Source organism: Melanerpes formicivorus, unplaced genomic scaffold (genome assembly GCF_026170545.1).
Source record: "Melanerpes formicivorus ecotype bairdi unplaced genomic scaffold, bMelFor1.0.p_v2 SCAF_59, whole genome shotgun sequence".
Lineage (NCBI taxonomy): Eukaryota > Metazoa > Chordata > Aves > Piciformes > Picidae > Melanerpes > Melanerpes formicivorus.
Window position 1 is genome coordinate 3,473,575 of NW_027142411.1, and position 12,928 is coordinate 3,486,502.

Sequence of the window (12,928 nt, forward strand, 5' to 3'; positions counted from 1 at the left end):
ATCTGTAGCAGAGCTGATGACTTGGGTGCAAGTGCAACAGCTACAGAATCACAGACTTGTTTGGATTGGAAAGGACCTCAAAGATCATTGAGTCCAACCATCAATCTAAGCCCACCATGGCCACTGAGCTGTGTGCCAGAGTGCCACAGCCACGTGTTCCTTGAACACCTCCAAGGATGGTGAGGAGCTGGAGGTACAGCTGGATGCTTGGAACAGAGATGTCAGGAGGGGCAAGGAGTTGCATGAAGGCTGAGATAATTGGTATGAAGTCATGTCAGGAGAAGTGGCAGAAAGGAGACACAGTGCTTTGCAGCAGAACATTCTTCATAGGTGCTTTAACAAGCTTGGGAGTTAAATCTGGGATGGGGGGAGGGAAAGGAGTGCTGTAGCTGCTATGTCAAGGCCTTCAAAAGCTTTCAGTGTGCAGTCTGGGTTGTGATTGGGTGGAAACCCAGACCTGCACAGCCCTGTAACTGGTGGAAAAGCAGAGCTGAAATGCTGGGCAGTTATGAGCTCACAGCAGAGCCCCACCACAGCTGCAGCTCTCGGGAGGTACACATGTGCTCATCATCTCTGTGCTCATTCCTTCCTGCAGTTAATGACTAGTCTCCTAGAGAAAACCAGCTAACAGGCAGCTGCTCCTAATGAATCACTTGCTGGAGAGGCTAGTGCAAGTTTAGCATCCACCATAAATCCTTCCTCTGCTTCTGATGGATCAGTGGAGCAAGGGCAAAGAAATGAGGCAATAACTTCATTTGTCAAAGTGGTTCATGGCTGTAGGAGATTTGTGCATGAAAGCTCACAGACAGAAATGCCAGAGAGCTGCAGACCGTGGATGTCTGCTCATACTTGGGTAGCATTCAGTGTAAGTGGGAACAGGTAGAGAGATGTCTCAGCCTAACCTCACAGTCAGGCAATCAACAGCTGCCAGGCCCAGGTCCATGGTTGGCACGAAGGGTGTGGGTAGCTGGGCAGCTCCAAAAGAACTGTTTTTCCTGGCTGTGTGGCCATCTGATGCTGAAGCAAGAGATTGCTTATTTCAGATGTGACCCCGTGGTCTCTGCTGTGCATGCAGCCTCTCCTGCCCAAGGGCCAGGAGGGACCACTTACAGCAGAGCTTGTGGAGTGATGAGGCAGAGAGCAGGTGGTGGGAGCAGCTCCTGTAGCTGCTTACATCGCTTCTGATCACAGTGTCCACAGGAGTCAATAACCATCTGTCAGCAGCAGCTAACCATTAACTGGTGGCAAATAGCAGAGCTTTTCCACAACCTTTGGTTACAAATGAAGACACAGATGTAGCAGCCTTGGATAAGGCAACAGTTTCTGGAATTCCTTTCCCCTGTCAGAACCCAGCTAGCCTAAGGACCCGAATTCTAACTCTCTGTTTGCAATCAACTGCTGGGTCCAGCTGGCAGCTCGTTTGCACCACAGCTGGGGACATTGGTGTCTGGTTATAGCAGCATGGCTCCTGCTTCACTGAAACACTGAAATCAGGTTTAGTATTGGAGAAGAGTCAGAGAAGGGGAAATGGCCTCAAGTTGTGCTGAGGGAGGTTCAGGTTGGATGTTCAGAAAAAATTCTTCCCAGAAGGGGTTGTCAGGCACTGGGGGAGGCTGCCCAGGGAGCTGGTGGCTCACTCTTCTGTTTCCTAAAGTGCCAGGTTATGTTGATGAGGTTGCCTGCTGCTTTTGGTGGCGGTGATGAGCTGTGACTGACAGCCCTGTTTGCCCAGCACTGCAAGGCTTTCACCACACACCAGTGCTCTTGCCACTGCCATGCTGGAGAGGGGCAAAGAGAAGTCCTTTGGGCTAGGGCTGAATTGTTGGTTTATTGGTGACTACTGACTGGAGTCTGGTGGAGCACTGAGTTGTGAAGGTCTTGCTAACTTACTCCTTGAGCGAGCTGAGTTACTCCCAGGGAGTCTCTGGGTTGTGTGCCCTCTCTTGCTGCACCTGCCTCCCCTGGGTCTGTCTTCAGCCAGCCTCAGCCTCCATGCACTGAAACAGCAGCAGAGGCTTCCCCTGCCCCTTTTGGGGGCCTTAGCTTCCATGCATGCTGCTGTCTTGGGTACTTGAATCTGTTCAGAGCGAGGAGCTCTTCGGTTTAGGAGCTGGTGGGGATACTGTGAGTGTTATCAGCCAACCACCTGGAGCTGCTTGGGGAGCTGCAGAGGGTTCTAACTTCCATTCTTTTTCTGCTTTGTAGGTATTTGTATAAAATGTGGCAAAGGTGTGTATGGAGCGAGCCAGGCTTGCCAAGCAATGGGCAACCTCTACCATACCAACTGCTTCACCTGCTGCTCTTGTGGTAAGTCACCTCTACCCTAGCCTCAGTAAGTGGCTTCCTTGTGTAATACTTACTCCTCTAGCAACCAGTGTGCAAAGGGAGACTCATTTTGCCTGCTTTCTGAGGCACACACAAGGTCCAGCTTCAAAAGCTGCTTTTTACTTGCCAGCTGTCAGTATTCAATGGTGTTTTCCCAAGCAGCAGCCCAGAATAGTAGTTATTGGTTGTTTTAAGGGCAGCACCTAAAACTGGCTTCAATCAGTGCCCACTGCATGAGGTTCAGCAAGGCAAAGTGCAAGGTATTGCATCTGGGTCAGGCCAGCCCCAGGCACAAATTCAGGCTGGATGCAGAGTGGGTTGAGACTGGGTGTTGGTTGATGAGAAGCTCTCCATGAGCATCAAAAGCAGTGTGACCAGCAGGATGAGGGAGAGAATTTGCCCCTCTTCTTTGTTCTGCTCTGGTGGGATCTCACCTGGAGCATTGTGTCCTGTTCTGGTGCCCCCAGCGTAAGAAGGACCTGGAGCTGCTGGAGTGGGTCCAGAGAAACCCACAAAGATGATCAGAGGGCTGGAGAACCTCTGCTGCAGAGAGAAGCTGGGAGAGTTGGGGCTGTTCAGCCTGGAGAAGAGAAGGCTCCAGGGAGACCTTAGAGCAGCCTTCCAGCACCCAAAGGGGGCCTTCAAGAAAGCTGGGAAGGGACTTCTCCCAAGGACTTGTAGTGAGAGGACATGGGTAAATGGATTGAAGATGGAGGAGGGGAGGTTTAGACTGGAGATTAAGAAGAAATTCTTGACATTGAGGGTGGGGAAACACTGGAACAGGTTGCCCAGGGAGGTCATGGATGCCCCCTCTCTGGAGGTGTTCTAGGCCAGGCTGGATGAGGCCTTGAGCAGCCTGGGCTGGTGGGAGGTGTTCCTGCCCATGGCAGGGGGGTGGAACTGGATGATCTTGAAGGTCCCTTCCAACCCAAACCATTCTATGACTGTGAACTCTGTGATTTCTTTTCTTGCTGTCCCCTTACATATCTTTAGGTCCCTAAGCTATTAAAATATGAGTCCCTGAGATACTAAACCATGAACTGCATGTTGCAGCTCTCGTGGTACATGTACATGGTGAAAGAGTCACTCTGAGCAGAGCATGTCAGGTGTCAGTTGCTTATAAAAAGGATTAATTAAGGATTAGATGAAGAGTCAAAGGTGGTTGGCACGGAACCAAATAAGCTGATAATGAAAAGATGATTGTGAAGTTCACCTGTGAAAGAAATGGCCCTTCTCCTGTGATCTGTACAGGTCAGTACTGCTTTAGAGCAACCTGCAACCTGAACGTGGAGTTTCATGACCTTTATAGGTCCTTCTGCACTCTAGCAGAGCAAACTCCTCTCAGCCCTTCAGGGATCACTCTTGGCGTTGCTCAGGTCTGACAGTGCATAAGTAGCTGTTCTGTTGTCTCTGGAAGTGAGCAGCATCCTGCTTAGCAGAGGATTACAAAATCTGATCTTGGTTGATGTCTCCCCACCCCCTGCCAACGCCAGCCTCACCTAATTGCAGGGCTGAATCCCAGCTCCTTCACTGGGCTGGAGCTGGAGGGGTTTCAGCCCTGGTGAGACCCCACCTGGAGTACTGTGTCCAGTTCTGGAGCCCCTATTACAAGAGGGATGTGGAGGTGCTGGAAGGTGTCCAGAGAAGGGCCAGGAGGATGATCACAGTATCACAGTATCACAGTATCACTTAGGTTGGAAAGGACCTCGAGGATCATCGAGTCCAACCTGACACCGCAGACCCCATGACTAGACCATGGCACCAAGTGCCACGTCCAATCTCCCCTTGAACGCCTCCAGGGTCGATGACTCAACCACCTCCCTGGGCAACCCATTCCAATGCCGAATGACTCGCTCGGTGAAGAACTTCCTCCTCACCTCGAGTCTGAACCTCCCCTGGCGCAGCTTGAGACTGTGTCCTCTTGTTCTGGTGCTGGTTGCCTGGGAGAAGAGACCAACCCCTTCCTGGCTACAACCACCCTTCAGGTAGTTGTAGAGGGCAATAAGGTCACCCCTGAGCCTCCTCTTCTCCAGGCTAAACAATCCCAGCTCCCTCAGCCTCTCCTCATAGGGCTTGTGTTCAAGGCCTCTCACCAGCCTTGTTGCCCTTCTCTGGACACGCTCAAGTGTCTCAATGTCCTTCTTAAACTGAGGAGCCCAGAACTGGACACAGTACTCAAGGTGCGGCCTAACCAGAGCAGAGTACAGGGGCACTATGACCTCCCTGCTCCTGCTGGCCACACTATTCCTAATGCAGGCCAGAATGCTATTGGCCCTCCTGGCCACCTGAGCACACTGCTGGCTCATATTCAGGTGGCTGTCGATCAGCACACCCAGGTCCCTCTCTGTCTGGGAGCTCTCCAGCCACTCCGACCCCAGCCTATAGCTCTGCATGGGATTGCCATAGCCAAAGTGCAGCACTCGGCACTTGGACTTGTTGAAAGCCATCCCATTGGACTCTGCCCATCTGTCCAGTCGGTCGAGGTCCCTCTGCAGAGCCTTTCTACCCTCTAACTGACTAACATCTGCCCCTAACTTTGTGTCATCTGCAAACTTGCTGAGAGTGGTGAAACCCTGGAATGGGTTGTCCAGGGAGGTGGTCGAGGCCCCGTCCCTGGGGGTGTTTAAGAGCAGGCTGGATGAGGCTCTGGCCAGCCTGATCTAGTGTGGGGTGTCCCTGCCCATGGCAGGGGGGTTGGAACTAGATGATCCTTGTGGTCCCTTCCAACCCTGAATGAAACTATGAAACTATGAAACTATAAGTGGTCGGGCTGCGCACTGGGGGTCTGCACACTGCTCCCTCTGTTCCTCAGGAGAACATCTAAGGGGCAGACAATGTATTTTAACAGCAAAATACAAGCCCAGCTTAATTATTCAGAAGGCCAGGCAGCTTTCCCGAGTGCTGTGGTGAGGTGTGTGGCCAGTGTAGCTCTGCCACAGGGCAGCTCCAGACGTGCCTGCTGCAGCGGGCACTGCCCCAGCCCGCAGTGCCAGAGGAATGCTGTGATTCACACAGCCTGCCCTCAGGCACACACATGCATGAGGAGACACTGCCCCAAGCTGGCTCCTCAGCTTCTGCTCTTGGGCTGCAGGGCCCAGCTAGCACCTGCTGGCATGTTTCACAAGGAAGAAGGGCTTGGGTTTCCCTATCTGCAACCTCTGATGCTACCTCATCAAAGGGGCAAGGTGTGGGGATGTACTGATGTTGGGCACCAAAAAGGTGGATGTGCTGCTGATGTGGCAGTGGTGCTGGAGCATGGGTGGAACACTTGGTCAAAGCTTAGGTTCAGCTGCATGCCACTGTGAGTCTAAAGCAGAGCTCTTCTCAACTGGGCTCCAAAACAGTGTGAAAATGAGCATAGCTGGGGGAGTTTCTTGAAGTCTTTGGTATCTCACTTGATTTGAGGCTGTGCTGGCCTTGGGAGGATCAGAATGATTCAAGACAGTGCCAGTAGGTCCAGATGTTGGGAATGAGCTGTGCAGGTCCCATCTTTGGGAACATGCTGTTGCAAAGGTGTTACAGGGCCTCTTGTACAAGCAATGAAGTGGAAACTTCTAGCAGTGCTGCAGTTTCTGAACAGGGATTTACTCTTACCTTCAGTGTCACGTTGGTGGGACCTAGGTAAAAATTCCATGCTCTGGTTTGGGTGCCCCCCTTTAGAGAGGGGAGGAGAAATTGGAGAGGGTCTGGGAAGAGCTGCATAGATGGTTGAAGGCTGGAGAAAAGCTGATTGTGAGAGCCCAGTGTGGTTTAGATGTGAGAAGTGATGGGAGGGACACATGGCTGGAGTTTGTAAACAGTTTTGCCATCAAGCATGGTCAGAAAGCAATCTCGTGTGCACTGGAGACAAACACAAGGGAGAGCTGCTCTGGAGGCTGCCCTGGCTCAATTCAAACAGGAAATCAAAGACAATTCTTGTACAATGGGGATGATTAACTGCTGGGACAAAATAGCAAGAGAAGTGGCATATTCTCTGCTCTTTGTTTTCAAATTAAGACCAAATGTCCCCTTGGAAAATGTTTTAAGATGAGGCAAGCTTTTAGATTCAGTGCATAGGTAGCTGGGTGCTCATGAATGACCTTTGTTAGGCAAGAGGCCACAGCACACAGGCTAATGCTCCTTCAGTCTTTGCCAGGGGAGCAGAGGAGAGCCTCAGTGCTCTCTGCCTAAACCAGCTCCTATGCACTAGCTTCTATGTATGCTTTGAAATCTGAGGTTGAGTAAGCTTGCCTTTCTTCCTTCCTCTCCCCCCCCCCAAAAATGATCCAAAGTCTCCTCCAGCAGTTGCCATCCTTACTTTCAGTGTACCAGATCTGAAAGGTAAAAGGCAGGAACTGGAGAAGATAAAGATTTATGCCTGCAGACAGCTGATTTAGACTGGGGCGGGGGGCAATATTTAACCAGCTGCAATTAAAGCAAAAGTAAACAAACAAACAGAAAGTGAGTGCAAACCCTTGGGAAAAGCTGTGGTTTGGAGCCCACTCAGGCTGCAATGTGATAATGAGTGATGGAGCCTCCCAGGGCCTTGTTTCTGCACTCATCCTTTGCAGCTCAGCAAAGACAAGTGCAGCTCTGCAGGGCAGTGGGGAAAGACCCTTAGCAGCAAATTCTGCCCCACTCAGAGTCCCTTTCTAGGCAATTCTTTGGGTTTAGCTTGGGTTTCAGTGCCAAGTGCCACCTGTCAGGGTGACAAGGGCAGTGTGTGGCAGAACTGCACCTTCCAGGGCTCCCTCCTTTCCGACTCCCCCCATTGCAGATCACCCTTGCTGCAGGGTTTCTCTTGCTTGTGGCTGAGAGGGAAACCAAAACCACCCTCTCCAATGCTCTGGGACCTCTGTGGGGATTCCAGCCTTGCTAGTGTAGGGGTGTGAGGATGCCAGGGTGGATTCTCAGGGGTCTTCTGCACTTGGGGTGGTCAGCTCTTCAGAACATGAATGCAGAAGGATGAAGATGTTTTAGAGAGAAACAAACAGGAGACTTCTGTCCCCTTTAGTAAAGTGCTTAGGTAGGCAATTTCTTCATTTCTTCCTGTTCTGACAGCTTTGGGATAAAACTCAGTACTGAATCGATCCAGAGGTAAATAGGATCTCCTCAAAATACAGGAAATCTTGGCAGTGAGCTGAGGTCAGAGGAAGAATGGGAGGGAAAGGCAGACTGGCTGGCAGGCACATTTCATGCGCTGCATTCCTGCCTCCGGTGTGTCCCGTGGCCTTTGGATAGCTGAGCCTTGCTCTCAGAGCTGGGCAAGTTCAGCACCTCAGGTTTTGTTATGTCTCTGTGTAAACCCCTCCTGCCTTCTGCAAAAAGCCATGCTCCTCAGCTTTTTTCAGGGGTCAGATAATTCTCTTTGGGGAGTGTGAAAGCCACAGTGATCTGATTTCCCTGGGATCAAGTGGTTCAGTGTAGATCTCTATCCACAATCTCTTAGAGAAAACAACTGTAGCTTGTTAGGATGGCTTCTAAATGTAGATTCAAGTCCTCTCCCAGCCCTAGCACCAGTGGAGCCTCTTCCAGGCCTTGATTCAGCAAAAGCCTTGGACCTGCTAAAGTCTGTTCCATTACTCAGATGGAGGCATGCTTTGCTGAATCCTGCCTACCAGAGATGAATGCAGGCAGCAGCACATGCTGGCCCTTCTGCTAAGTGTAAAATGTTAGTTTTGGCAGCAGTTCAGCTACAGATCTTGCTTGTGGAAGACAAGAGCTGACAAATGTCTGCCAGAAAAGCTCCTCTGATTCCTCTTGGTAGTATTTCAGAGCGTGGCAGGATTTCTTGGAGAATGATTGCAGTGATGGCAATTTGTGTGCTCTGAGTGCAGGTGATCAGGTGCAGGAATTAATGGACTCTATTTGATACTCACCACAGAAGATAACTTATCAGGTGCCTCCAGTTGCAGATCATGATGCCTGTCTACAGCATCTTTTTCAGGCTGGAAATGTTAATCCAGTGGCAGCTATTGCAGGAGCTGCAGTAAGATAAATCATTGGTTGGTTTGTTGCTCTGGGGCTGTAGGAGATGGGCAGGGAATGAGCTTTGCAGAGCTAAGGGTTTGAAGTCTCTGTGCTCCCAAAGCTGAGAGGTGTTTCACCATAAAACCCAGGAACACATTCTGCTCTCTTACATGAAGGCAAAAGTTTGAGCAGGCCATTTGTCTTTGCTCTGCACTTTTGCCACTGGGTTTGAGGCACAGGAAATCACCACAGGATGAATCAGGAGCCCAGAGCAAACTCTATAATCCCAGAGGTATGCATCTGGTTTTGGTTTTGTCACCTGGTAGCTATTGATCAGACTGGAGCAGTCATGGGGGTCTCACACAGCAGTTTAAGGGACAGCTTCTGAAGCTATCACAGTTCAGTTGCCTACTGGCACTGCTGCTGCTGCCTCGGTGCCAGCCTTTGTCCAGACTTCACCAGCTCATTGCTGCAAGCCTCTGAGAGGAGGATCACAGCCGGGGCTGACTGCACTGCCATCTTCCAAGGCCCATGGAGGACAGCTGCAGCAGTGGGCACTGTTACCCTGAAGGTACAAAGAGCAGTTTTGAATTAGCCTGTGCCCTCCAGCTGCTGTGGAAGGGATGAACTGATGCCATGGTTGTGGGCACAAGCTGCCTTTGCCCTCCTCTTAAGCCTCTCAGACAACAGCTCCCTTCTGACTGAAGCCACCGGGTGCTGCTCCATGTAGATGTCTATTAATAGGAGGTTGCTCATGTCCCAGCTTGTTGCTCTTGGGACACTGGGAATGGCCTCCTGCGTATTTGCTGCCCTGGATTGAACCTTTGTTTACTCTTGGTGGTAGCAAGGCACAGAACATCTTAAGGGAGCTGTGTCCCTTCAGTGTATTTTTATCAGCAGATGGTGAGTTTGTAACTTGCCCAAATTCCCAAAGGCAGGTTCATTTTCAATTCCTGCTTGTTCTGTCCCCACAGCATATTTGTAAGGCTGGCAGGAGTCCCTGCACCCAAACTCTCTCACTTTTGCAGCCCAAAATGAAATTCTCTGTGAAATTTCGCATCGCACGCAAGAAGATTGAGTGTCAGCTCTGGGAGCTCTGCTCTGTGTGTCCAGCAGCGTTCCAGCTGCTAGGCACAGTGCTACAAATCTGTGTCTCAGTGGCTTTTAACTCTTTAGTACCTCGTGGGTGGCTCTTAGGTGACTCAGTTGCAGGTTCAGTGTCTGTTCATCTGATTGCCGCTGCTTTGTGCAGCCACGAGAGCACCAAGGAAGCACAGGGAGAGCACAGCCCAGTGAGAGCACACCCCAGGTTGGAGGGGACCCCAAGGATCATCTGCTCCAACTTTTCTAGCTGATAGGCTAGTTGAAATGAGCTGGCCCAGTACCCTGCAAGCTGAATCTTCAAACTGTCCCATGGAGGGCAATCCACAACTTCCTTGGGAGATGATTCCCACGTCTGACTGTGCTCTTCTGGAGCCCAGTGGGACTCTCCCCAGCAGTAAATTGCTCCCATCACCTCTTGGCTTTGCCATGAGACTCTTTGTAAAAAGGGAGTCTCCATCTTCTTGGTAGCCACCCTCTGTGTCCCGGCCCATAGCAATAAGGTCTCCCCCTAAGCCTTCTCTTCTACAGACTGAAGCCCAGCTCCCTCAGCCTTTCCTCACATGGCAGGGGTGTATCATATAGTCCTCTGATCATTCTTGTGGCCCTTGTTGGACACTTCTCAGCACTCCAGGGAGAGGAGCTAATGCCTACTGCTGTGAGGGGTGCGCTGGTGTGCAGTGGAAGGCTGCTGGGCAGCCGGTGTCCTTGCACGCTGTGCTCTGCTGTTTTCTAACCACATACTGGCGGGCAGGAGCAGACTGGAATTTTGGGGATTTGGGGTCTGTAATCCTGCCAGGGCCATTGGCTAATACCTGGTGCTCAGGGGGAAGACAAGCTGGCGGGTGATTCAGTGCTGTGCATGTGGGAACATTCCTCCTCGACCCCTGTGGCCTGGAGCTTGCATGACCGCAGTCCTTGCTCATCCCCAGCTCAGACCCCACGCTGGGGCTGCATTTGTGGCCACCTGAGCCTTTGGTGCTTCCCAGCCAGAAGTGGAGCTGATGCACTGCCTGTGGGGCAGTCATTGTGAGGTGTGAGTCACAGGAAGAGCCAGGCTGTTTGGAGAGGGGGGACTTGGGTTAGCAAGGAGCTAAAGGAAGGGTTTGCTGCCTGTGCTGCTGGGACTGCAGGTTGTGCAGGCTTGTGGTGCTGCTGAGGAGAGCAGATCTCTGCCTGAGTCCTTCTGCCTCTCTGGGTGAAGCCACAGCCTGTGCTTTGCTAGCAGAGCTCTGCCTGAGCCCTTCTGCCTCTCTGGGAGAAGCTGCAGAGCTGTGCCTGAGCTACTCTGCCTGTCTTGCCTCTCTGGGAGAAACCTCAGCCTGTGCTTCGCCCCACACTGCTCCATGCTTTCCATTTTAGCACCTAGCAAGACAGATGGTTCCAAGCTATTTCAGGTATGTCTGCAACTGCAGCCCCAGACAAAGCCATTAGTGCAGAACTCTTGGGAAGGGAGGTGCTGTCTTGGCGAGGCACTTGGAGGGTAGAGATGACAGCTGGCCTCAGACGGTTCGGCTTCACCTTGCTTAAGGCTCTGAACCATGAATGAGTCTCAGCACAGGAATGTAATCTTGTCTGCTGGTAACTGAGAGTCAAACTTGGATGCCAGCCCATGGGGGAACCCAAGTACCTTCAGGTACCAATTGGCAGAAGAATGTTTCCTTTATCTTGATGCATGGCCAGTCTGATAACGTGCAGGCTTTAGAAAGCACAAAAAAGGATGGGGTGGGAAAAAGCTAATCAGAAGTGGTTGAGGTGGGGCTGACACAGGAAGCTCTTCTTTCTCCAGAATGCATTTAGTTGGGGTTGATATTTTGGGAGGCATTTAGTGGTTTCTCTTCATTGCTCTGCACGTCCAGCAGGGCTCTGTTCAGTGTGCTTGCTTCAGATAAAGAGCCCAGCCCACGGACAGTGCTGCCAGGTGTTAGGTCATGAGAGGCTTTCAGTTCTGTGAGTGATGACTTGAGTTCAGCTCTAGGAGTGAACAGTGGTGGGTTTTTAAGGGTGGCTCCTCTGTCTGACCCAGTCCTGGGCCTTGCTTCCATGGGCACCTCTGATGGGGTCATCTCTTGAAGATACACGTGCTTGAAGCTGAGCTGTTGTGCTCTTAATGCAAAGTACCACTCCTGTCTGAGGACTGCTCCTGTTGGTAGGCCTGGAGGCTGGCTGCCAGGGAAGGGAGGGGTTGATAGGTAGCTAACAGAGACATGGAAAACATTTCCTTTCCCTAATTCTGATTATCAGAGGGCATGCAATCATCAGTTGGCTGGTGGTTTGTTTCTGTCTCCTTGTTTCCCTGGAAGGTATTAATTGCATTCTTCTATCAATTATTTCAGCTTTTGCTTACTTTAATTGGGGGAGATTGCCTGGCAACTAATGATGGAAAGAAACTTCTCTGTGTTGATTGACTGCCCTGGGATGTATTCCTCCCACAGTATTTGTGTATTCATAATGTGAAACCGATCACTGCCAGCACCTGCAATCCTTTCAGGGGTTGGAAACAACATAAAGAACACCACCAAGAAAAATATACCCTAATTAAGAAGGTTTCTGCCTCTGCTTTTTATTTCTCTGTAAAAAAAAAACACACACAAAGAACTTAATCACTTCCCTGCAAAGCCGTGTGCGTTTGGAATGCCACCTATTGTTTAGTGTAACAAGATTTGCTAACATTCCCCTGCTTCCTTATCAGCATCTGCTATCTGCAGCTCTCTATTGTCTTAGACTGAAGCCCACATCTCAGGGGTCTGCTCTTCTTCCCCCCCACCCCCCTTCCTTGCTTTCCACTCTGCCTATTTAAAATGTTTTCTTGGAACACATCTCAGCCTCTCCAAAAGAAAAGCTTCCCTTGGGCTGCTGTTGAGTTCATCTCTCAAAAGGGAAGAATTCCAGATAATCCAGAGAGGAGTTGCAGGCAAGTCCCTGACATTATCAACAGATGTTTCTGTTTCCTGTTGCCAGGTTCTGTAATTTTGTAAGTATTACCTTAAAGAAAAAAAGGAAGAGCGAGAGAATGAAGAAAGTGAAGGAAATGAGTGAGAGGAGATGCAGGTAGCTGGCTCCCTGGGGTTTCAATGACTGACTCTCTGCTGTATGTTATCCCTATGTCTTTTGTAACGTGCCTAGCCAAAGCTTTGGTGACATCCTTGATCTGAAAACTGGGCCCCAGGATGCTGTGGCTCTCTGAAATAATTTCTAATTTAATCTGGCTCATCACCACTTCCTCAGCAATAAATCAGCTCTATCTCCACATGTGCCTGTTAATTAGTTTTGTCCTTCAGCACTCAGTAAATCCTCCTCCAACCAGCTGATAATTTCTTTCCCAGTGCCTGTCTCAGGGAATTGATTCCTCACACAGAAACCTGTTCATCCATGCTCAGGAGTTTAGCCTCCCCTTTGAATGTGCCACCTGGGCACCCTCCTATCTTTGGGCTGAATCTCCATCTCTCCTTTGTGCTGCCCTTTGGATGTGAGGCTCTCACCATTACTGCTCTCCTGACCCAAAGTGTGGGCTGTGGGCCGCCAGTACCTGATGGTTTTCCTGGTGGGTTGG

General features: G+C 50.7%; 1 protein-coding gene across 1 annotated transcript in view; it reads left to right on the top strand.

Moving 5' to 3' along the window:
• WTIP (WT1 interacting protein) overlaps positions 1 to 12,928 on the top strand; it is a 77,319-nt gene that overhangs the window by 23,787 nt on the left and 40,604 nt on the right. Inside the window, exon 2 of the mRNA XM_068161663.1 lies at positions 2,206 to 2,307. Coding sequence (XP_068017764.1) covers positions 2,206 to 2,307 — 102 coding nt within the window. The remainder of the gene's footprint in view (positions 1 to 2,205; positions 2,308 to 12,928) is intronic.